This window comes from Catharus ustulatus, chromosome 14, assembly GCF_009819885.2.
Source record: "Catharus ustulatus isolate bCatUst1 chromosome 14, bCatUst1.pri.v2, whole genome shotgun sequence".
NCBI lineage: Eukaryota > Metazoa > Chordata > Aves > Passeriformes > Turdidae > Catharus > Catharus ustulatus.
Window position 1 is genome coordinate 11,660,812 of NC_046234.1, and position 26,478 is coordinate 11,687,289.

General features: G+C 37.7%; 1 protein-coding gene across 1 annotated transcript; it reads left to right on the forward strand.

Moving 5' to 3' along the window:
- Window positions 1-106: 106 nt before the first annotated feature.
- CUL4B (cullin 4B) lies at window positions 107-25,103 on the forward strand. Its single transcript, XM_033072060.1, has 20 exons — window positions 107-1,262; window positions 3,913-4,028; window positions 8,475-8,578; window positions 9,488-9,557; window positions 10,056-10,129; window positions 11,126-11,288; window positions 11,389-11,478; window positions 11,749-11,831; window positions 12,876-12,943; window positions 13,999-14,117; window positions 14,907-15,099; window positions 16,151-16,255; window positions 16,551-16,661; window positions 17,400-17,485; window positions 18,025-18,132; window positions 18,375-18,488; window positions 19,415-19,520; window positions 19,595-19,767; window positions 20,299-20,451; window positions 21,549-25,103. The coding sequence occupies exons 1-20, from the start codon at window positions 731-733 to the stop codon at window positions 21,642-21,644; spliced, it is 2,664 nt and encodes an 887-aa protein (XP_032927951.1). The 5' UTR covers window positions 107-730; the 3' UTR covers window positions 21,645-25,103.
- The last annotated feature ends 1,375 nt before the right edge of the window (window positions 25,104-26,478 follow it).

Below are 26,478 nucleotides of genomic sequence, written 5' to 3' on the forward strand. Positions count from 1 at the left end.
CACGGAGCCACGATCAGTTCCGGTGGGGCCGGGGGCGGGTCCCGGGGAGGATCCCGGGGCGGTGCCAGCGCTCCCCGGCCGCGCTTCCGTGCGCCGCGCCCCGTCATGCACGGCGGGCGGATGCGCCGCCATTTTTGCGCTCCCTCTGCCGTGCAGTGACAATAACAACCCGGCCGGGCCGTCCCCCCTCAGGGAGCGCGGGCACAGGCGGAGAGGGGGGAGCGGGGCCCGAGCGGAGCGGCCGCGGGGCAGAGCGGGAGGCGTGTGGGACGAGGGGCTGGAGCCGAGGCGAGAGAGAGCCGCGCTCAGCCCTCCCCGCTGCTGCTCGGCGAGACGAGGCGGCCGGAGCAGGAGGGGAGCGCAAGGAGAAGCCGGGGGAGCGGGCGGCCGTGGGGAATTCTGCTGCTGGAGAGGAGAATTGAGAGGAACTGGTGGGCGGCAGGAGGCAGGAACGGAAACGCTCCGCTGGGAAAAGAGTAAAAGCAGAAAGGCAGAGACAAACTACGAGAAGAACCAAAGTAATAAAGAAAAGGGGAAGAGGAGATAAATTGATTCCTCCGATAAAGAAGAACGCGAAGGAGAAGGAATACGGAAGGACTCCACCGATGAGGAGGAGTTGAAAGACCTCCCTCCGAGAGACAGCAAACAGAGACTGACTCTAAAACTCTCCCCTCTCTTTGTCACACCACAAGGATTTGATGCCCCTCAGCCTGTTCACTTCTGTGTGTTCATGTTTCCCACAGGTTTCTCTTCCCCCAACCCCCCAGCTGCAGCCCAGGAGGTCAGACCTGCCACTGATGGTAACACTAGCAGCAGCTCCTCCTGCAAGAAGAGAAAGTTAAATAACAGCAGCAACAGTAATTCGGAAAAAGAAGAATTTGATTCCATTTCCTCCTGCACCTCTTCTCCTTCCAAAAACACCTCCTCATCATCTTCCTCTGTCATCACCACTTCCTCGTGCTCCTCCTCAGGGGTTGCTTCCTCCAACCATCACCTCCAGAAGAAGCTGCGCTTTGAGGACTCCGTGGATTTTATTGGACTCGATGTGAAGATGGCTGAAGAGTCTTCTTCCTCCTCCTCTCCTGCTGCCTCTTCTCAGCAGCAGCACCAGCAACAGCTTAAAAATAAAAGCCTTTTAATTTCATCAGTGGCTGTGGGGCACCATGCAAATGGCCTGACCAAAGCTGCCTCCTCTACTGTTTCCAGTTTCGCCAACAGTAAACCTGGCTCTGCCAAGAAATTAGTGATCAAGAACTTTAAAGGTAACAGGCCATAATATGTCACAACCTGTGGGGAGCTGACACTCAACCTTGTGTTTTGTTTTCAGGCTGAAAACTGGTTCCTTTCAAATAGCTCCAGGTTTTGTGGGAGTTGTTTTTCTGTGGTGAACATTTCTATACTTATGTAAAGGGGAATAGTGATTTCTGATGTGTGCTTGCCTGGTCATGTACACATCCTGAGCTACACTTTGCTGCTTGGAATTGTTTTTCAAACTCCCTTCACTCTGTCTCTTGAGAAGGCCTTAATTTGTGTGTTAGGTGTAAGGTTTTACTATCTAAGTGTGTAAAGCACCTTTGTTTAAACTTTAAACGTTTGATACCTCTTTTCTAGTACCCCTAATTCAGAGCTTAGTGTGTATTTTAGTCCAGTTTATAATAACTCTTTGTATAGAATGTGGTTTTTTCTTTTTTTTAATTGGCCTTGAATCTGTATGTCTTGTCTCTATCCGTGTTGTCTGTTTATAGGATAATCTGCCTGTGCTTAGTTTTAAATGTTGAAACTAAGGTGATTATCGGGCTATTATGGTGGATTTCCTTTCTGGTTTCCCCACTTGCCTTTAAAGTAGGTAGTTCTGATTTTTGCTGAGTTTTTTCCTTATAATGTCCTCGCTGTAATTTTTAATTGTAGCATCTTTTAGCTTACTCTTACTTTACAGGTTTACATTATTTTATAAATTCTCTCCAAATATGTGTTTGAGATTTTTGAGTAATGTTACTGGAGACCAAGGTGAAGTAGAGAAATTAAACTCGTCTGATATCATGCTGCTTAATTTTCTAGTAAACAAAAATATATACAGAAAGCTTAGCTAAAATGCTGCCATGTTTTCCCTATGAAGATGAGGGTATCATGAGCTTTTTTAATTTCCTGCCTTTTACTGTCTTCCAAAATAGTCCACTTCCTTGCTTTCTTAGGTTGTTTCTTTCTCCTCGTGTTTTTGATTTTGTGGAGGGGTAAAAGATATTACCGAAATTAGAATTAATTTCTAAATACACAGTTGACACAAATGTTCTGTAGACATATTGCATTAGGTAAGGATTAGGATTATTTGACCCACTAATGTTTTGCAGGAATTTATGATCGCACTGTAACTCTTTGCTTTAAGGTTCTAATTCTCAAAAATGTTCTCCACCCGTCACAGCAGCATCATTTAATTTGACTGATTATTTTAAAATACAAACCTATGATGCATTATAGGTTGCTCTTCAGTTGCTTGTGCACCCTTATCTTTAAGGGAAGTTAACTTCTCACGTTTAAAATATCTGTTAAATGTCATGGATTGCATGGTGCTGTGATCATCTCTGCTTATGAACGGATATTTGAAACACTTGCTTGAAAAGGATGTCTCAGAATTCTGACAGCCTTGCTTTTTACTTACTCTCAGAAACTGAATAATAATCTCAAGATTTTTGTCTTTATCTTAGTGTGATAGCAATAACATCTTTTACAACTTAAATAACTTCCTAGAATCCATAACCTGTTGTTAAATGCTGAGCAGCATGCTCAGGAGTTGCTAGTGAAAATAGGCAAGTCCACAGTCAGTTGTCTCTAGATCCAGATGATGCAGCTAATGTTGGGATATTGCCAATATTGTAGGGAAATGCTTGGGAAATGCAATAATAACTTCTTTGTTTTAGTTATTTCTGAGGAAATCCTAAAGCTTTAACATTTGTTTTTTGCTTCTAGGTGTGTAAAAGTCAATTTTAATAGAGTATAAACTCTGGGCCAGTTTCACCTGTTGGTAGCATGAATGTGCACGTCATTTTCCTCCTCAGATTTTCATCTTCTGTCTCCTCCATTTGGGAATGTGCTTATTAGAACAAAAACAGTCACTTTAACTAGTTAAAAGAATATAAAATTTTAAATAGTTCTTATATTCTGATGTTGTGACTTGGGGAATATCTCAGCATGTTGTAAATGCTTTAGTCTTGCTGAAGATGCTGCAGAGCAGGAGCATCTCTAGGAAAGAGCCAGAAAAAATAATGGAGAGTGTGAGATCTGGAGCTGTTTGAACATTAAAAGAGGCTTAACTCTTGGGTTTGGCCAGTGGATATGCTTTAAGAGAGGTATAAATGGATTCCTTTAAAATTGGAAGGTTTTCCTTGAGACCAGAAAGCCTGTACAATAATCACACTGTTTCCATGAGTGTTTCTTGAGGAGTTATTTCCAACTGTTAATACAGAATAGAATTAATGAGCAGTAAATTAAAAACTAAGATACACACCACTGTGTATCTTCTAATGCATCATTTTCTCCTTTTATGTTCCTTTCTTTTGGCTCTGCTGTCCTGGTAATGAGAGTGTAAGGAAGGTATAGATAATTCTTGCTGGCTTTAGCCCTTGTTGAGCTGCTCTGGCACAGGATTGTGATTTTTGTAAATCACAGGTACTGTTTGGGCTACAAGGGCTGTGGTGTGTATGTGAAGAGCAATGCTGAGTTTCTTCAATATGTTAACTCTTTCAAATGTGAATAGGATACTGCTTTTACACAAATGCTTTCTTTTCATGTAAGTATAAATTAAAAGCTGGACCATCAGCCCATACCTTTCCTCTCAAAGCTACATCCTTTTCATTTCTTTAAGAGGTTCTGCTTTAAGTAAATGCATTCTTAAACTTTATATAATTTCTTTTGAAGATAAACCCAAATTGCCTGAAAACTACACAGATGAAACCTGGCAAAAACTGAAAGAAGCTGTAGAAGCTATCCAGAACAGTACTTCCATTAAGTACAATTTAGAAGAGCTCTATCAGGTAAGTGCATTAAGTAAAAGTAATGGGTTAGGGCTTTTTTGTTTTGTCCTCAGATTTCTTTGCTTAAAATACTTGATATGGTGGTAAGAATATGGCATTTTGCTTGATAGCTGCTTTCATCATTGAAGAACTTGTCACCAAATAGTTTCTTCATTTTCAAATCATGAGTAAAAATTTCACAAGACCTAGCATCAAACTTTTTTTTTTTTTTTTACTTCCCACAACAAAATCCAAGGTATGGTTTCCCTTGTGGCAGTTGACAAGAATTAAGTAAGAGAAGGAACTATATTTTCTTTCCTGTTAGTGGGTTGTGGTGTTTATTTGCCAAAGGAGAAATGCAAAATCCTCAAATACTGGTTTTTAGGAATAAGATGATTTTCTATTAAAATACCATTTCTTTTTTGAAGAAATATCTCTTCACTATCAAGTATCACAAATCACTTAAAAACTGAAACTTTCTCTTGACTTTTAGTAGGTAAATAGAAGACCATCTTTCCTTCCTGAATTATTTTGGTTTGATTGTAATTTTCGGGCATTGCCGCATTTTTTCTATTCCAACAGCTGAGAATCAAACATTTTGCCAACAACAGCTCTGATTGTGTTTTCTTAAATACTTTAGGAAGTGATCAGATTGAACTGTATTTCCTAATGCTTTTTTTGTAACTCCACTTCTGCTTTTTCAGCTGAATGTCTTGGGGAGATTTCCCCCTGCTTACCTTTTCCCTGCTAACGTCACTTGCGGTTTTAGCAGCATAGCAACGGTGCTGCTTTAGCTGGGTATTAAGAAGCACTTGAACTTTTACTCTACTTTTAAAGCCTTTATTACCTGGTTAGTTGTTTAATTTGTTCCTCTGTGTGTGTATATAGCCTTCTCACCATCTCTTTTTAGTGTCTCTTCTTCCCCTGCCCTCCTCTTTTCAATAAAAGCTACATCTGTATATGGGGGAAAATCCTGTTTGTACAAGGCTTGGGGACAGATTTAAGGAAGAATTAATTGCTGTTCTTCAGTCCACAGCATTCTTAAGATCACTATAGTCTTTTGTAATGTTCAATTAATTAATTAAAAGTACTGGCTTTTTAACAGATTGTCAGAATAATAGATAGTATTGTTATTTTTGCAAAACTTGAGTGATAGCAAATTGCAACCAATTGTACTTGATGGTATTGTAAATTACTTACTCTAGACTGAATAACAGTGCAAACAACTGTTAAGTGCTTGAAGGCTATCCAAAATTGTTTAAAAACACAGAGTTCTATTGAAATACTTGCTTCTGTTTCACAGTGTTGCTTAAATTTTTGCTCAGTCTTACCACAAGCTTAATTTAATGTTGCTTGTGATCAGAAAACAAAAAAATAAGTTTTTTCTTTTCCATCTCAGTGATTCAACATTGTTATTACTTAGCTACTTCTCAGTGAAATTGAGTGCAATCAAGTATGATTTTTTATATAAATCTAAAAATAAATGTCTTGATTTAAAAATAGTAATAGGAATCACTAGTGTTTTTAGATGCTAACTAAACTAATGTCATTTCTGAACAGCTGCTTGGTAAAAGGATCTGATCCCAAATATGCTTTGGCAGACACCATTATCCAACATAGAGGGGAATTACGAAAGAGTGTGCAAAAGTTCTGCTGCACACCTCAAAAGAATATAATTCTTTTTTGAATGAAGTTAAACTTCTTGCGTTTGGTTTAACTCTTGTCTGTGCCGGAAAAATCCCGCTGGGCAAACATTTTGAAACTTCATTTCTTTGCAGGACCCAAGCTTTGTACTTGCTGTGTTCCTCCTCAGCAAACAAAATGATTCCCATCCTTAAGTAGGCTGAAGTGCTACAGAATTGAATGCTTCTTTCATAGAATAATTATCCTTACATTAGTACCTGAAAGTAGAGATCTAGATCTTTGGCACCAGATACATAGCTTTTTTCTTTTTTTTAATCAATCAGAGTTAAGTACTTCAGGAAAGTTCTGATTTTCTGTCATCAGAGTTCTGTTCATTTCTTTTTCCTTACCACACAAACCCAGGTGTGGATGCTGCAGTTAAAAGGGAAGAAAAAAAAAAATCAAAACCAGAAGACCAAACAGGAAACCACATTCAACTGCATATGTTACACAAAGCAAATAGGGCTCTTCTTCACATTTTCTTACCATCATTAGGGCACGGATTCCCTGATCAGAAACATATTTTCCACTAATTATGAACAAGATAATTTTATGAACTAGAGACCCTAAAGTTTTTATATGTATCAATGTTAATAGATTTTAGATAAAATCAGCATTGTCTAACAATAATAATTAAGCAAAGCATAATATTGCACTAGGGGCATTAATCTCTTAAAAATTAATGCATTTCTGTGCATGTCATCAACAAAGATGCAGTTTTGTATTTTATGTTCAAACACTCAATCCTAGCAGGCATGTTTAGCACCTCGGAATTTCTGATAGACAAATGTAAAAGCTCAGCTTTATATGAATACTCCATAAAGGTAGGTGTATATTATTACATGTTTATTTCAATAAAAGTTAGTTGTATGCATTAGTGCATCTGCAGTGCAGAAGCTAATTCTTTTAAGGATTTAGAGCAGCATGGTTAAGGAGTACTTGTTTGACAGGCAGCAGTTGTAACAGTGTTGGGATGAGGTGCCAGAAGTCCAGGGAAGAGATTGCTGGTGTCCCGAGTTAGTGGGTTGCAGCCAGAGTGATGGTGGTTCTGCAGGTGACAGGCAAGGTCCATCCAAAACATTCACCTTCCCAGCTCTCAGTTGGGTTCTCCAAAGTGGAAGAAATTAAGAAACCTAGGAAGACTGCACTTGCTGAAGTTCTAATCAGACTGTGCAAGCTCTGTTTTCCATCCCCTTGTTCTGCTGAATCAAGTATCAGGTTTTATCCTGGTTTGCTGCCTGAACCTGGTTGTACACTAGCAGAATAGAGTTGAGCAGTGCCCATAACCTGCTCTCAGCAGTGAACCATAGAACACATTTTCCTATCACTTTGTTCTGTTTGTTTGGTACTTCTTAAATGCTGAGGCTGAGAGTGAAATCTGTTGCTATTTCCAAATATTAAGATATGTATACTTGGGTGATAATTTCGGCTTTCCTTACAGTCTTCATTTAGAGCTGTTTTGGTTAATTAGCACATTCACTCTTGCTGTACCTGTTTACTTCTGACAGTAAGCTCATGCAGGTTTGGGGGGTTTTTTGTGGTTATTGTTGTGTGGGATGGTTTGGTTGTGGGGTTTTGATTTTCATGGAGGTTTGGTTTGTGTTTGGCTGTTGTTTTTTTTTAACTCGGGCACTTGCACTCAGAATGATTCCTGTTGATATCCTGGGATGAACTAAAGAACTCTTGTTTATTTTGATTGTTACTGTGCTCACATTCTGCTTCCATTTGGACTGTTGGGAAATGCTGTGGGAGAATTTCAGTGTAATGGCATAGATCTGCTCTGTGCACTTCTGAGCTACACAGTCCCTCTGTGGTTGCCTGCACGTGCTGGGGAACAAACTTTACCTTTACCTTTAAGGTTTTTTTTTCGCAAGGAGTTGGTCATACTAGCAACTGAAGTATTTTCCAATAAGTAAATTATAGCACAAAGCATTAATTGAAAACCAAATATGCTTCTCCTCTAGCTATTACAGGTGTTTTACTAAATAACCACTTATTGTGTCTTTTACCAACCTGTAAAGTGTTTGTTTAGTTGCTTTCAAATTCTGGACAATGGGTATGAATTTTGAAAGTCTTCAGATACACTAATGGACTTAAGAATGATTGTTTACTTGATCAGTCTCCAAGACATGGCCTCATTAAGCTTATTTCCATTTCTTACTGTGAGCACAGTGATAGTTCTAATACTTGCTGAGATCTAGAAACCTGGTGTTATCACTGTAAATGTAGTCATGCTACTAATACTCAGGATTATAATTAAACTTATTCAGGCACGGACTTGGTGGATGAATAGATCAGATAGATAACATATGTATATGTACTTTTGGGGATGAGGGAAGCTTAATCAAGGAAAAGACTGCAAAAGGAAATTAATCTGGCAGTGCTTTTCCACTAATGTCAGTGGGACTTGCAGAGCACAGCAGTTAATAAAATTAATACCTTAAGTGACTGCTCTGACGTATGAAGCCCAGCAAGCTACTGGAAGATATTAAAGTACCATCCTTAGTTTGGGAGATGCCAATCCTTCAGTTCCATGTGAGAGACTGACACTCCAGCTAAATCAGTAGTCAGTGTGAGCTGTTCAGGGCAGAGCCTGCTTTTGTCTGCTGTTACCATTGCAGTGCCATGTCTATCTCTGGTGTTGTGTATGCAGCAGTTAACTGTGTTAACAGCTGTGAGAAGCAGAATTCTTGTCTGGAAGGGTATGTCCTCCTTTCTTGTGAAATCACATGTGAGAATACAGCAAGATTTTTTTGTTTCTGTTTCTCTTTTTCTTTACTTCAGGCTGTTGAAAATCTCTGCTCCTACAAGATCTCTGCAAATTTGTACAAACAATTGAGGCAGATCTGTGAAGACCACATTAAAGCACAAATTCACCAGTTCAGAGAATATCCTTTTCTTAGCTCTTGGCAAGCCAAAATTGTTTTACCTGCATGTATATAGTGATGGATTTCTTTGACTAGTTCATGACATTAGGCCATGGTAATCTGAATTCCTAGGTTTTGTGTAATTGGTTTTGCTTTTATTTCTTTGTGGGACCTGGGAGAACACTACTTTTCCTTTATTTCTGTAACTATTGAAAAGTTTCTGAGAAAGTTTCACTGGTATTTGTGAAACACTTTCATATCTCACAGAAGCTTGTGTTAGATATGCAGCAAGGCTTAAAAAGCCTTTATTGGCTGTATCATGTCAGGCTTTTTTATGTTGAACTTGCCAAGATTAGATAAAGTGAAAAGTCTTCCAACGAGTAGCTGTTGGGTTTTTTTGGAAAAGTAATGGTGATCTGGCAGCATGTCAGGCTCTGAGGATCAAAATGTTTTATTTTCAGAAGTTTGGAGTTGCATCAGGTTGACATCCTGTTAAGTGGATGTTAATTAGTATCAGAACTATGCAGTGAATAAAACATAAATTTGAAGGACAGCATTTATTTTTTGAGGTTAACTCTTAACATGAGTTGAAATTGCAGTCTAGTGGTGAGCTCTTACATGTATTGGGTATTGTTGTTTTAGAGGTATGGAAATATGTATGTTCCATTCCCCAGGAATGGGGGATCAAACAAAATATTCAAGACTGTTTAGGTAATTTTTTTAAAATTGTTCAGATAATTTTGATTTCTCATTATTAACACAAAGACCCTCATTAAAAAAATAAATGTGTTGCAAGAGATTAACTGGTTCTTTCTGAAAGTAGGTGAGTTTGTTGTGCTGTCTTTTAAGTGTCTTCAAAAAATAATAAAGGTGGTTCATTTCATTGCTTATACCATCTATTAATTGTGATTTTCTTAATGATTTCTTCACGGATTCATTGGATAGTGTCCTTTTTCTGAAGAAAATAGATAAATGTTGGCAAGATCACTGCAGACAAATGGTAAGTTTGTCTTCTTAAGGAAAACCAGTTGCTTTGCCAACCTGTTTTGCTTAACTTTGTTCCTTTTCAAACTTCTGAAATGTCTTAAATTTATGTTTCTTTGTGATCTACAGGTGTATCTAGTTTGTTATAAATCAAGCCTTGAAAATACTTGCCTGTAGAGTGTTTCTTTGTAGATGGGTCTGATTTTGGACACACACCCCGCCCCAATTCCTCATTATCAGTTTTCATGCAAACCTTTCTCATTTATATCTTATTTTTAAAGGAGCTGTTCTGTTATACAGAACAGTACTGTGTTCTGAGTTGTGCAGTACTACAGTAAGTGTCACCTTGATCACCTTGCAGGGATTGGAAGATGTTAAATAAATCAGCAGTGTCCAAGAAAGTACTGCCTGAAACCAATTGGTGGGATTTCTTGTTGTTGTTGAGCATAATGGGTGTTGCTCTTCAGTTTTAAGAATAAAATGATTGTGGCTCCTTTATTCCTTCTCATGACAGATTATGATTAGAAGTATCTTTCTGTTCTTGGATCGAACTTACGTACTTCAGAATTCAATGCTGCCATCTATTTGGTAAGGGCACAAAGAAGTAAATTTTTTGGGGGTGCAGAAGATTATTTGTGGGTGTATTTCAACTATTGCTATATACCTTGCTGATTTTCAGATGGATTTTTTTAATATGAACCTCATAGTGACCTGTAAATTACATAGTGAACGCACAAGTCCTTGTTGCAAAGGAAGACTTCTAATTTATTTGCCATAAATTATAGGGTTGTTCTAGAACAGCTGTGATCCCAAATTTCAGTGGAGTAGATATCACCCTTGCACAGTTAAAGGAAGGGGGTCTGGTCAACAACTGAAGTGCAAGGGCTTGGGGTGCCCAGTAAGTGCCTTAGCAGGCACAGTATTTCAAGTGCTGTAAGTACTTTGAAGGAGAGTTACTTAATAAAAGCAAGGTATACTCTTTTGGACTTCTTGTATTATTTATAATTAGTATATGCCCTACTGTTCTTTGGTACATGAATTACTTTGCAAGAGATTGATGCAGGGCCTAATTTATCCTGAGAGTGACCATACCAATAGTTTCAAATTCATGGAAGGTTTTAACTGGTATGGTCATTGCAGAGATTCTTGTCTGTCACATCACTGAGTTCTTCTAAACCATGCCTAAAAATTAGATACTAGTAAGTGATGGACAAAAAAGGAATATTGTCCAACACCAAAATGGAATTGGAACCCAGGATGGTATTTTTTCTTTTCTCATGAAGGTTGGTGTTCCAACATCCTGTCAACCAACTGAAAAATAATGATGTTGCAAAAGTTACATGGTTATTTAGGAAAAAATGTCTGCATTGATGTTTAAAATATGTAGCTTCAGGTTGATGCAGTGTCATGGTTTATTTTAGTGTTCATATATTTGTTCATTTTGAGTCATTTGGAGGCAGAGGAATGAGGAATTGGAAGAATACTGGTATTGGCCTGTTCATTAGATACAGATCATGTTCTGATAAGAGATATCTGGGATTTATTCTTAAACCATCTGTTGAGCAGTCTTTGCTTTCTTTTTAGGGATATGGGGCTAGAACTGTTCAGAACTCATATAATCAGTGATCAGAAGGTTCAGAACAAAACTATTGATGGCATTCTTCTGCTGATCGAGAGGGAAAGAAATGGTGAGGCTATAGACAGGAGCTTACTGCGAAGCCTTCTGAGCATGCTTTCTGACTTGCAGGTGAGTGAACTTGTTTCACCTCTAAACCACTAAATGGTTCAAATTCTTACGCAGTGCTCAGTAAGCTTTACCCTGCATTGCTGTCATGTTGTTTCCCCAGATTTATCAAGACTCTTTCGAACATAGATTCTTGGAAGAGACTAATCGCCTGTATGCAGCAGAGGGACAGAGGCTTATGCAGGAACGAGAGGTATTTTGGATTGTTAAATGTTGTGCTTGAATTCAAAGCATGTGTCAGGGATAGAAATGTTCTGCTGCCTTAGACAGTGTACAAGGCAGTAATGTGTCTTTTGTTTTATAGTATTCTGAAAAAAAGAAATGCACGTGCTGTTGCCTTCAGTCACAGTGCTAATGATTTCTGCTTAAAACTGGAGCTGCTACTTCTGTCAGACTAGTACTATCTCTCTTTTTCCCTTCTTATTTGTTTTTTTAACATACAAAACTACTGTGGCATTTTCAGGTTCCAGAATATCTTCACCATGTCAACAAGCGCTTGGAAGAAGAAGCAGACAGAATAATCACTTACTTAGATCAGAGCACACAGTAAGTGCAATCTCTGTGCCTGGTGGTATGAGCTGTTTGGCTCCTCTTCTGTTGAGGGCCATTTAAGTAGCTGCAATTTATTTCTGTTATTGACTGACCTTCAAATGCTTTTCACTTCCCACGGTTCCATGTTTACAATGAAGCACTGTCTTGGCTCACACAGCTAATAGCCTTTTCTTCTAAGTCACTGTTATTTTGGCATAAATGTTGTTAAGTAGTTGCTTGCAGAAAAAATAGGCTGCCACTCCCAGCCCAGATGTCTCTTTCATGCTGAAATGTAGTTAATCAACTGTTGTCCTACCTGAAAAAGATAAGACTCAGCATAGAAAATTCTAAAGCTAAAGCCTCTGACTATTTGCAAAAAATATTAGTGTATGGAGTCTGGGACATTATTGAATAATGTCATTCTTCAGTCTTTTCTACTTAGGGACAGGATTTCCTCCAACACAGTCAAGTAGAGGTCTTCTAATGTAAAGCTACAGCTGTTGTGTCTGAGAGAAGATGTAGGTCACTGATACCAAGACCCTTCTGAGAGAGAGGTGTTTTATTGCTACTGTCATACATTTTGATTTCCTTCCTCTTTCAGCTGTTAAAACCATTTGACTTGTTTAGTGGCTTCCTTCTTCCATGCCAGTATTAGTGGCCAATTCCCTGTTTTGTTTTAATACCTCTTGACTTGAGGTTTGTTTTTCTTTCTCCTTGGTTTGTCTCCCAAGACAGGAATGTCCTCCCACAACATGGGACTTGGCATATTATTCAATTAATTCTCCCCAGCTTCTTCACTGACAGAATCATTGTCCATCTGCCTACAGGTCAGGTACAACAGGCTTGTTGTGTGAATTACAATCATCAGTCAGCAAACAGAAAAATAAAGATTGTTTACTGGGGAGAAAAAGGATAAATACGTGTATAATCATTTTAGGTCTTTGGCCATAGATAATTAGGGCACTCCCAATGAAAATGTAATTAACATAATCACAAAAGAAGGACTTAAAACTGTCAATAATGGGGGGAAAAAAGTAATTCTAAACATTTCTTCTATAGGAAGCCACTAATTGCTACTGTAGAAAAGCAACTCCTAGGTGAACATTTAACAGCCATTCTTCAGAAAGGTAATTTTTCTTCTTTATGGAAATGTTTCTAATTACTGCTTCGGGGCTTTCAGTTCCTGTGCTGAAAGAAAGTGATGGATTCAGGTGCTGGGGGGGACAAGCTACATCATTCTTTAACTCCCTTTGCTCCTCAGGTCCCAAAATAGCACTGACCATTCTTGTTGGAGATGAGGGGACACTGTGCTGTCTTCTGATACACAGCAAAACAAAAGGAAAATTAGAACAGTAGACTCAAGTTCAGTGTGTTAAGTAGTATTTCAAAGACCTGGAGGTAAAGAAAGAAGTACACTTTGAATTATGGCTGTAACAGAAAAGGGAGATACTGAGTACTTGCTGCTGACAAAAAGCAACTTGTTTTAAAAATGTAGTATAATTTGAGCTATGAAATACATTGCCTCAGCTCTACAGTAGTCTGTGGAGTCAAGTGACCCTCTGTTGATCTCGGAGATAATCTGGAAATAGAAACTGGTGCAGCAAGAGTTGAATAATAAAGCAGTCAAGTCCTTAGTAGCCAGAATCTGAATGAAACACATCTGCACATCTGTAACAAATTCTTCATTGAGGGGAGTATCAATCTTTACCTATCTATGTTCTTAGAACCTTGCTATAGAACATCACAGAAAGTTAAAAAGTGAATGGTGAAGATATTTATTGAAGCTGCTTGCCTTCAAGTGTCTGTAAAATGTATTTTTACATGAGTTGAGACTCAGAGCTGTCTTGCCAAGGAACTTTTCCTATGGATCAGTACAGTGTAAACTTTTCAAATCTTTAGGGAATAGTAAAGCAGAAGTAATCAAAGATGTTGTGATAAGGTTGTTATGTAAAGTACATGTAGTCTAAGTGCAATAAAATAATGTACAATAATAAGATTTTTAAGAGTTCAGCCAGAGATGTGTTTCTCTGTTAAATTGGGTACTTTAAAATAAAAACCAAAAAAACACCACCACTAATGGCTTGATAAAAAATGCTAGTTTTGAAGAGGCTTCTCTTTAGTGATAAGTGTTTTCTTTGGGTTTCTCTGGTTTTAATTTCTGTTGAAATGCTCACATATGCAGGTCTAAATCACCTTCTTGATGAAAACCGAATTCAAGACCTGTCTCTTCTGTATCAGTTATTCAGTCGTGTGAGAGGTGGAGTACAGGTTCTCTTGCAGCACTGGATTGAATACATAAAGGTACTGTTCCTAAAACTCTGCAACAGATATCACTGTTTTATCAGTGGGGTTTATACACAGATACTTGAGTCATCTCTGTAAACTACTGCATTTTTCTAAAAATTGAAATATTTACTCATAAACATGTGTTTAACAGACAGCTTTTGAAACATCCCAGGAAAGATACAGTAACTATTCTAGCCCTATTGAAGAAAACGTTGAACTTGCAGTTGGATTAGTGAATTCCAAATAAATTTGGATTTTATAATCTTACTTAGTTAGTTTGTGGGACAACTATATTTCTTCAGTAGTTATTTTGGTAATGGCAGAATGTTTATCTTCTTCCTAATAAAATTTCCTGTGAGAATGAGTGGTAGTTTAAGTTGCCAACCAAAAGTTGAAAAAAACACTTGAGTATCAGTTGGGAGGATTCATGGTTGTTGTGAAGGAAGGCTTTGGAATGGCAAAGGAATACTATTAAATAAAACTGAATTTAGTGGGAGCTTACCCATGTAAAACCTGAGGATATAGATGATTGAAAAGGGTATTTTGTCATGCAAAACTTTATTTCTTTAGACAGAAGTTCTGAATCCATTGACTTTTTCATTAGTTGGTTTTGAACCAATATGCAAGACCTAGGGATGATTATATGTAAATACTTCATAATACAGTAATACAAAATCAAGTAATACTTTTGTTGTTACTGGAGCTAATGTAGGTACCAAAAACAGCACATTACAAAGATTTCAGAAGTCTTGTCATTTAAATTAATTATTCAGGCTAATTGAAGGATATGTTTTATTTTTGCAGGCATTTGGTAGCACCATAGTAATTAATCCTGAAAAAGACAAAACCATGGTCCAAGAACTTCTTGATTTTAAAGACAAAGTTGACCATATTATTGATGTTTGCTTTCTCAAGAATGAGAAGTTTGTAAATGCCATGAAAGAAGCCTTTGAAACATTCATTAACAAAAGACCAAATAAGCCAGCTGAACTCATAGGTAATTTTCTTCAATTTCTTTCATGTGAGAATTTGGGTGCTGAGTTGCTAATGCACAGATGGGACATACTGGAATTGTGTGTTAATAAATGCTCAGTGCACATCAGACTGGGGATCTGCCAGGCCACCTGATGAAATAGAATTGTTTGGGAGGGTAGCATCAAACATTAAAAGCAAACTGTTCATCACATCACTGGCTGGGCTGTAGAAAAGTACAGAACATCAGAAACTGGGCATTCCAGCAAGTGACTGGTGTCCAGACATGAGAATACTGCTAATAATTAGATTTTTTTTCAGAAGCTTGCATAACTGTGCCACCAGCACGTGTGCACAGAACTGTTAGAGGTTTAATATGTGAAAGGGAAGAGAGCTGAGGATGCACTGAACCTCTCATGGTGTGGAGACCGTCTGTGGTTTGCAAAGAACATTATTTATAGACTTGTGCATTACGTGCCTGGTACTCTGCACTTTTGAATCATTTCCCCACGTGGTGAATAATACCTGCTTTGCAATTGGTTGTGCTGTTAGGCTTGTGGAGTGATACCTTCTGCCCTCCTTTTTTTGCATTAATTCCCTAACTGTAATGTGCTTACCAGCCCATTTGAAATTAAACAATCTGGTTTGATTGAAACTGAAAATTAAAATAATGATCTGCTAGAGAAATTCAGCAGTATAGTCAGCATATTTAAATAACTAATTTACATCTTTCCTTCTGGTCTTTGCTTCTATTACAGCCATGTCAATCTGCAACAGCAGTGACTTTACTTTGAGGTCACAACATAAACCAAGATTTTTTTTCAAAGGCAAAATGTTTTTGACATTGTGTATAATAATAAAGCTAAAATACAGTCATTGCTTATCTGAAAAAAGATATTAGGCTATAATGTTTTTGTAACTTCATAGCCTGTATGAAAATGTATCAAGGTAGCTGTTATGAGGCTGATAGAAAGTGATATCAGGATTCTTTAATATAAATAACATTAGATTTAGAGATTTTTGTTTCACTGTGATATTAAGAATGTGCTAAACTCTATTCTTCAACACTCTTTTAGCTAAATATGTAGATTCAAAGCTTCGTGCAGGCAACAAAGAAGCTACTGATGAAGAACTTGAAAAAATGCTGGATAAAATTATGATCATATTTAGATTCATATATGGTAAGTATTGGGGGTTTTTATGGGGATATAGGTGTTTAACCAGTAATGTAAAGGTACTTCGAAATTATTTTTGCAGTCTGGTTACATTTTCAGGTGTTTGTTCTCTGTGGATGTGTTTTGTTGGTGTAGTGCTATTTAACTACTTTGCATGTCAAATTTCAAATAACAAAACCTGTGGAAATTGTCACATGAAGCCCTTTTTGCTTTTCTGAATTTTGAATTTGGTCTCTTGTAAGTAACATTTGTTTAAAACCAGAAGTGCTTTGTGATCACTTTCAAATCTCATCTCTTACAGGAAAAGATGTCTTTGAGGCCTTTTATAAAAAAGATCTAGCAAAGAGACTATTAGTTGGGAAGAGTGCATCAGTAGATGCTGAAAAATCTATGCTTTCCAAACTCAAACATGGTAAATACCTATCTAGCTATCTATCATTTCTATCCATTATCTTTCTTTTAAAAGCAATTGTTTTAACAGGCCTTGACAGAAGCACTGTTGGTATTTCCCCTTTCCATGAGGGCAAAAGCCTCTGTGCAGGTCCTGAATGACTGGTGATTTTTGAGGAGATTTATTTGCTTTTAGTTTTGTAATTATAACAGGAGAAGCCAAAACCCTTAACTTAAAGTGCACAGTTTATCTTGGCCTGTGGGATAGAGTTGAGTTTCCCTGCTGAGTAAGTCAGTGATGTGCTCATAGAACTTAAAGATAACTTCCAGTTGTTATTCACTGCCAGCTAGACATTCTGTAGTCTGGTCTTCATTGTTTCATTGGATGGAGCCTTTGGGTGGTAAGGGTAAAATTTGTAGAACTTGATCTTGTTTTGCCATCAGGAGACACTTTGTAAGGCAGCTGATAGGGATTAGAATTGTCACCTGAGTGACCCGTGGGCACCGTAGTCAAAGGATGAACAGTCAGGTCCATATGGAAAAACAACTGGATTGCAAAATAGCTACCACATTAAAGCATTTTCTTCTTTCTTGTTTGTAAACATATTCTGTGCCTTAATTAGAATCCAGGTCTTTATGTAGAGAAAATCTGCTGAAAAAGTTCATCCTGCTTAAAAGTACATTCTGTCACTTAGAATGATTACTCTGGAGTGTCGAAAATAAACAGATTGATTTCTAATATTTACATTTTCTTTTATAGAATGTGGAGCTGCTTTCACCAGCAAACTTGAAGGAATGTTTAAAGATATGGAGCTTTCAAAAGACATAATGATACAATTCAAACAGGTACTGAGGGAAAGCATGCTGTCTGTCCTGTCTGTGCTTTTGAAAATTTTACTGAATTTATTAAATGTTTTTCCTCAGTAACACAGCAAGAAAACATCACCCACAGCAATAGAATTGTAAACTTACAAAACATTTTAACACCAGCTCTAAGACATTTTTTACATCACTGTATTCTGATGTCTGGCTTGGGAATTTTTGGGCATTTGGTTCTGGTGATTTTGTAACATTGTGATTGCAAACAATTTTTAACATTGTTTCCTCCATTCACACTTAATTAGCTAGATCTTCACCTCAGCCTGCTAAAACGTTAAAACACTACTTTTGCTGTTTTATTCCAGTGTGGAAGTGCCTTTAACTTCAGAAAAGTGCTTGTTCTTATCTTAATTTTCTTGTATGTACGTTGCAATTTATACAACAAACATATCATGTGGGCGCTTGTCTTCTCTGCTCTTGCAATGCCTGTTCGAACTTTCCAGTTCTACCTGAAATGTGTATAATAAACATAGCTCTATTTCAATTTACTCTGTTTTTCTTTGCAGTATATGCAAAATCAGAATGTCCCTGGCAACATTGAACTAACAGTGAATATTCTGACTATGGGTTATTGGCCAACCTACGTGCCTATGGAGGTCCACCTGCCCCCAGAGGTAATGAACATCATGGGTTATACAAATATTGGCCTGTCAGAAATGCATCTTGGGATCCACTGACACTTGGTTTTCAATATGCATAGAGAAGGAAATGCAGAACTATCTTTTTAAAATTAAATTTGTTTCCTTCCAATTTCCTTTATCATTCTAAGACTTGATTTAAACCTTAAATGATTGTGGACGAGGGAAGGATGCTTTTAAAGTTATAATTCAGTGTTTTGGGATTTTTCTTTCTTTAGATGGTAAAACTGCAGGAGATTTTCAAGACCTTTTATTTAGGAAAACACAGTGGTAGGAAACTTCAGTGGCAGTCAACACTAGGACACTGTGTACTAAAAGCAGAATTTAAAGAGGTGAGTATATTGTTTCTGTTACTCCTGTTGTTTTGTTGATTGTAAGTCTGGGTTGTACCTTAGGGATATGTGGGGAAGCTTTCTTGTGCTGTGACAAAAAACTTAGCACTGTTTGTGCAATTACTTTTAACCTCCTGCTATCTTTTCCAGAATTGGTAGCTTCTGAAACAGATGTGTTAATGTCTAAAAACATGCACCCAATTTCTGTATTAGTGGGGAAAGAAAAACCTGTTGGGGAAAATACCCAGTGGCTTTAGCTGCAGATTAAAAATGGCCCTCATTGTTATAGTGGGAAGGAAAAAAAAAAGGGGCCATGTTTCTTTGATGGCCTTATTTCATCTGCTAGCATTAAGCATCTTCACAGTAAGCTTTTCACTACTGAAATAAAGAAAAAAATCTGGATTGTACAAGAACACAAGTGTTTTATCATGGTTTCCAGTTACTCTCCTTCAGCATTTCTTCATGGACACAACATTTTCTCATTAAATAGGAATGCTTACCACTTCCATTTTCAGAAAAAGTTAATGGTAAAAAAAGTATTCTCAAACTTGATTGTTTCAAAGATTCTATGGTTCCTTATACTGTGTTCTTTAAACTAATGTTTGTGTTAGATTTTGACTTAAAGGTCTTCCAAATTGTAATTTTAAGCACTTGAGACTTGTCTGGAGTCATCTGATGCATTTCTTGGGTGAGTTTTGGCACTGGATAGAATAGTCCAGCCTTGTGGCCTCAAGCTTGTGCTGCATTTCATAGTATACACAAGTGATCAGTAACTTCTATTCTTCCATATTCTCAAGTGAATAAAATAATACCCTATTAGTGAAATAACTGACATGCAAGAGTGACTTGTTTCTCGTGTTCCCCTCATTCCTCCACCCCCCAGAAAAAACAGCCTGGTGATGTCTGTTCTATTTCCCTTGTGACAGGGCAAAAAAGAACTTCAGGTCTCCTTGTTCCAGACACTGGTGCTGCTCATGTTTAATGAAGGAGAGGAGTTCAGTTTGGAGGAGATAAAGCAAGCCACTGGGATAGGTTGGTATCAAAAACAACCGAGTACTTCCAAGTGTTCTTACTAAAAAAACCTAAACAACTTGTTTCTGCTTTAGAGGATGGAGAGCTGAGAAGGACACTTCAATCTCTGGCTTGTGGCAAAGCCAGAGTACTGACTAAAAGCCCCAAAGGCAAAGATGTGGAAGATGGTGATAAATTCACATGTAATGATGATTTCAGACATAAGCTCTTCAGGATAAAAATCAACCAAATTCAGATGAAAGAAACGGTATATTTTTTTTAATCCTCTGGGGTTTAGATCCTTGGGTTAAGAACTTTGTTGCCTGCCCTTTTACAAGCTTTTTTCCTCCTGTTTGTCATGTACATACCAATATCTCTGTCAGGGTTGCACATGTAATTTGGATGACAGCACATACCTAACAGTGGTGATTTAAATGTGTGCCTCTGTAGTAAGACACCAGTGATGCTGGATGTCTCTAAGTAAGGTTAAGAGAAGTTCCAATTCCAAAATGCTCTTTTTATTCTTTATAATTCCATGGACTGTTTGTCATCATGGGAAATTGAGTGTGGACTTGTTTCTCTGACAGGCATCCAGTGTAAAATCTATGCAAAGGTTTTAATTCTCTGTACAAGTGTATTTTTCAATAGACAATCAGTTTTCGTATTTGTAAAGGCTTTATGTCAGATATTTGACAACAGGCATTTCACTGTCTTACACTGAGAATTGTCTTGGAGACAGAAAGAATTGTTTTGACAGTACTGGTATTCTCATTAAAGCTTTTCTAAATGGGTCCTTCAGGTGGAGGAGCAGGCAAGCACTACAGAGAGAGTGTTCCAGGACCGGCAGTACCAGATTGATGCTGCCATTGTGCGGATCATGAAAATGCGCAAGACGCTGAGTCATAACCTGCTCGTGTCAGAGGTCTACAACCAGCTGAAATTCCCAGTCAAGGTGGTGTACTGATTTTTCTACTTCTGAAGCTTTATTAGTTCATTTTATCTTTCCTGGCCTGCTCAGCTGAACAGTGCTTCTGCCTAAAATGTCTATCTTTTTTAGTATTATAATAGGCAAATACTCACTTTCAGGAATTTTTAAAGTGCCAATTGTTACTAAAACATGTTTCCAGAGGATTTCAGCCCTTGAGTTTGTTAGCAGCAAGGGAGCAGCTGGCTCTTCTTGTATGCTGCTGTTCCACTGTTTCCAGTGTTCTGTCAAAGCATTCTTGAGCAAAGGAGAAAATGCTTCAGATCTCAAAACTAATTCTGCATTACCATCTTAACTTGGTTTATACTTTTGAAGTACAGTGGTTTTTTGGGGGATGGATTATATATATACACATATATAGGAATAAAAATAAAATATTGGTGGATGTGTCAAAACTGAAGAAGTCCACAGTTGCAATATAAAATGACTGGCTTATTGTGTACAAATGGAAATGGGCTTTCAAACAGACAGTGATGCATTGTTGGAATTGAAATATATGGTGCTTTCTATCAATGGAAATGTAAAATAAAAGCTCCTGCTATTTCATTCCATTGTATTACCATGTTGAATGCCTGCAGGTCTGTAAGTATTGCATAAACTGCAGGTGGACTTTGTAAGATTATAGCAGATTATTTAAAAAATTTTCCCCACTTGTTATCATGAAGCATTTTTTTAAAGTTCCTCACACAACGAAGTCAAAGGGCACCCAAACTATTGCAAAACTCATTTACATCGATAGGAAATGAAACTTGTACCATCTTTTACTGGCTAACAGAAATAGAAACACTTTGGTACATGATGCACAAACTGCACTTCTTTAGAGTTCAGTTCAAACAGCAGCAAATATTTTTCCTTTCTGTAAAAATCCGTTTAGTTGCAGGTGATGAGCTAACTTGGTAACTTTCTCTTCTGTCAGTTATACATTGCACACTTTAGAAGTTCTGATGCTTTGAAGGATTTTTTAAACTGGGGTTTCTGTTGTAAATATTTGGCTCAAGTGAAAACAAAGAGCCAAGAAGCATTGACTGCAAAATAATAATACTGACATATGCTTTATTTTACAGCCTGCTGACCTTAAGAAGAGAATAGAATCCTTGATTGACAGGGACTACATGGAAAGAGATAAAGAAAACCCAAACCAGTACAACTATATTGCATAAACATATGTTGGCCTTTGTTTTACTGCACACTTGGTGTCCTACACAGTTGCCAGTGGATAAACTAGCCTGTTGATCCCGTTAATTGACTTTTTATACTACCGATGATTGAATGAAAGCAGTGTAATGGAAAAGTATAGTAGAGTGGACTTCTTTCAGTGGTTAACATGCCCATTTAAAGAGTAATATTTACATTTTAAGAAGAATGCTGTTGAACTCTTTGCATGTTATTTAGTAAGATGTGCAGAAAGCTGAAAGAAAGTACCTGGTCTTTCTGATTCCATTTGTCTCTGGGTCTGATGAGGAGTCCCTTGATATATGACAGATATCTTTCACATCTTTAAATGGAAACAGAAGGTTCATTAATATAAGAAAATAGCCTTTAAAATGCTTAAACTGCATGCAAACTTTTAATTTACTGTACAGAATGCATTTCAGTTATACATACCATTGGTTTGGTTGATGCCCACACATGGATTTTTTTCTCTTGAGGGGGAAAAATGGGGAATAAGCCAAGCTATGCTTATTGCTGATCTAATGGAAAATATTCTTGGTTGCAATTTAGACAAAATGGTGCCAATATACAACGATGTACAAAGTTTGCAGTGTGGGCATATATACTGTATATACAAACACCATTCTTAAATAACTGGTACAACAAAACAAGTTCAGATTAGATTTATATGGCTTGCTGTGAGACTTGGTGTTCACCTTTGGGAATTTTAAGCATAAAACAGCCATAATGAAAGAAGTGACAGTTTTTACTAGTCATGGGTAGGAGGCCTTCACCTCTTGGCAGCAATACTCTAGAATAAAGAGATAAATTAACAGATAAAAAGCCACACTGTTACTGTGGTAAAGCTGTAAGAACAAAAATTGCAAATGGATTTTAATACTTGTTTTGCTTTGCAACATTCTAAACTTGAACTAACCTCAAGGTTTAGACAGGGCAGCTCTTTAAAGAGTGCCCTGCTTTGGATTGCTTTAACTTAAAGCTTTAAGAACTCAGCCCTAGAGCCTAGCAGGCCTCCTAGAACCCAGAAGCCTACCTCTCATATAGTAAGTTAAGTATTGCTACAAGGCATCTAAAGATATATTTTCTTAGATGACCAGAGAGCATTCTTTGCATCTTTATACGACATGGGAGAGTAAGTCACTTGAATGTAGAGCTTTGTTTCAACAAAATACATTTTTTATTGCTTACAACAGCATGTGCCAGGAATATATGGGAAAAAAAGATGTCAGCAGAAAAGGAACTCCTCCAAGTACCAGTTCTTCCTTACCCAGCCAGGCTTTAGACCTATGATCAGCTGTGTTACAGAGCACAATGAAAAACCTCATCCTCTTTCAGGCACTAGTCCTGGGGAATACCAGATATCTCTTGAAAGCAAGATGTTACTTTTGTTTAACAGCAGTGTAACTTAGCTCTCTATGACCTATAACTTCTATCACTGTGATCCCACATTCAGGGGTGTGCATGTGTGAGTGTGAGTGTTTTCTATCTGACACATCCCATCCTTAGAGCTTTTTTTTAATCTACTGTTTAATTCCATGTATTCTCCAGCCATGTTTTCTCAGGCTCTTTTGTATGCAGTCCTCAGCTGACAGATGAAACAAATGTGGGTGGTTTTTTTCCTACTAAATTATTTGCAGTCACCCTCAACTAACCATCATACAGTTCTTTGTCATCTGCAGAAACTCTGCCTTGCCCCTTGACACTATTGCAGCATAATCACTGGTAGACATCCAGGGCCTCCCCTGCCTCTGTGAGACAAATATTGACAGTAGAGTTATGTGGCAAGAACCTTAAAGAAGACTCCTTCAAATCTTCAAGTATTAGTTCAAATAGAGATCCACTGGGGAGGAAAGAATGCCCCACACCATAAAAAAAAACCACCTGTGTTTTGCATTCAGTGTTCCTTTTCTTGTACGTGTTGTTATCTTCAGCCAATAAAAGATTCCTTTTAAAGAGAATTGGAGAAGAAGCATAGACTTAACTCTTTGGGAGACAGGAGCTGATGGATTGAGCTGGTTCCATTCAGTCTGTTGTAGCATTAAATCTAACACCACTCCCTGTGTGAACACCAGTTGTGGTAAAACCCTCTCTCATTACACAAATGTCACATTCAGTCAAACAAACTGCAAAGGACTGTAGGTTTAGTTCATTTTTATCCTGTCTATTTCACTAATTTTAATGCAGAAAATATTATACAGAAAACGTCTTCAAATTTCATCAGAATTCGCCATCTGAGGCAGTCCCTAAGCAGAATCCAGTTAAAGCAACCCAAAGAATCGACTTTGAGAACCCTGGCTAGACTGGGAGAGGGGTGAGCAAGGGGAGGGGGAGAAGGCTTCTCCTTGTAGCTTCATGGGTTTCCCCCAAGAACTTGTTCATCTCTTCTGCTAAGGTCTTGCTCATTCCTGGTTAATGACAAAGCTGCAGCCAAGATTTGTCGTCGTACAACTCTGCAAATTCTTGCTGGGATCATGTGCCTGCTTATTGAGCCATATATATCTCTGTAAGAAAAAACTGAAATGGGCTTGGACCACAACTCATCTGGCTAGAACACAGCTTGTCTTTTTGGCCACATGTTTTTAATCTTGACTCTTGCATGCAGTTTATAGCACCTTGTTCATAAGAAATTGCAGTTTATTCTTAGAAATATATATTTTAGGTTTTTTAATCTTTATACCCATAAATGGACTATTTTTTTGTCTTGGCTGGTTTCAAAAGTGACCATTTTGTTTAAATGCTGTAATTGCAAATGTGTTGTAAACGTTGTTTTGTTCTATAGTTTACACAAAGGTGCCAAAGTAAATAGTTAATAAAACAAACCCTAGTAAATTGTTAAGTTGCTTTAGCTGTTCTTCATATTTTGGTTTCAGCTTTTTTTTGGGTTTTTTTTTTTTTTTTTTTTTGGTCAGCCTTTCATTTTTTCCTAGACATATCATTTGCCCTAATGCTTTATTTTAAAACAAAAAAAAGTGCATCTAAAAAAATGTTCAAGTACCACCTTTTTTTTTTAGTGCTCTCATATAGTAGGAAGAACATTTTATTTGAAATGTTACACTAAAATTGTAAGAGTACAGCAGCATTCAAAAATGTAATATACTTTTTGTATAACAGTCTCGAGAGTGTGTCTGGAGTGGGGGGGTGGAGAACTAACCCTGTTACTTTTCAGAAGCCTCTTCCCTCAGCTACCAGAATATGAAACTGTGCTTTTTCACAGCATCAAAAATCTTATAGTTTATGCAGACTTGCAAACAGGGCATGTATCACCGTTGCATCCTTCGATGCAAAAAGCAGCAAAACCTTTTTTATGTTTCATAAGTCTGATATGGGTACAGAGAGTCTTTCTTAAGTTGGTAAATAATGTAAATACATGTCCTTTCAGAGAGTGAGTCTGTTATCTAGGTATTTTGTGTCATTTAATAAATATTAAACAGTTTTGTGTTGATAAACTCTTGTGTGTAAAATGCCTTCTTACTCCAAGTTCTGTATGTTGGGCTTACTACTGTTTATGGCTTCTTTTAATTCTTTAGCTTGTGCTTCGATAGCAAAATACTTGTTTGCTACTTAAATATAATAAGTAGTTCCTTATTCATTCAGTCATTAAAATCCCTTGAGTTTTCTAAGTGGCTTCCATTCCTGAATTTTTATTATTTTGGGTTTTTTGCTAAGTTTTCTATGGTTCTTGGAGGGGAAGGAAATAAGCATCCTTATAGACTCTGAATCAGAATGTGTACAAGAGGCAGAAATACACAAAAATACCAGAGGTGGTGGCTTGCTGCTCCTGAAGGAGGCACCTCTCCTGCTCTGTGAGTATTCCTTGTCTCCCACATTTATCATTATTTTAATGACTCTAGAATGATTATTGACCTATAAAGGACAGAGCTGTATAGGGAATTTGCTTCTCTTATTAAGAATGGCCAATTGGCCATTTCTTGATTTTCCTTCTTCACCCTGAACAGCTGGGTTAAATCTGAGCAGGAGGACTGTGTCCAGCCTGGCCCTTCCCAGTTCAGGGGCACTGAGGACTTGGTGGAGGGGGGAGATGGAATGTTTTGAATTTCCTTTTTGAATTTTGGAAACTGGGATAGCTGTAGCAGATCAGGTGCTGATCCTATTCTGTGGAAGGCTGGCACAGGCTGCAGGGGCTGGCCCTGCACTGCTGGAACCACAGTCCTAGGGCAGGTGGGCTCACACAGGTCTGGGAAGCATCTGCCACCAATCCTGCTCAGGTGCTTCCTGTCTTAAAGCTTGGAGGCATCTAAATGCATGGGGGGGTTTTCCACCAACACTTTCTCCTTAAAGAGAATATTTCCTACATTCTTTATTTTAAAAAGAAAATAATACAGAAATAGATGACTGTTTGGAGACTGATAGATTTTCTGTCTACTCTGAGAAAAAAACAGAGAGTGATAAATTTGTTCATTTTCCTGTGTGAAGTGCAATATATGCCACTACTTTCTCCTGATGGAGAAAAATTGATGTTAAGTTAAATTTAAGATGGTAGGTTTGGATTTGTCTTTTTTGTTCCCCCTTAAAGAGGCCAGGGCCTGTGGACATACTGTGGCATTTAAACAATGAACACTTCAAAACTTACTGCAGTGGTTGAGAGACTTTGAACGTTGTGCAAAGGGTATCTTGTAATACATGGAGTTAACTGGGAAGAGAAACAATGGATGTTGGTTAACCTACAAAGGAGCAGGTTTTCCTTTGGGCTACGTAATTGTTTCCTGGTACAAGGTCACCTTTCAAATGACTCATAGCTTGTTTTGCTGCTGCTTATAAAAAATTAGCATTAGTATATAAATTAAAGCAAAAAAAAATTAA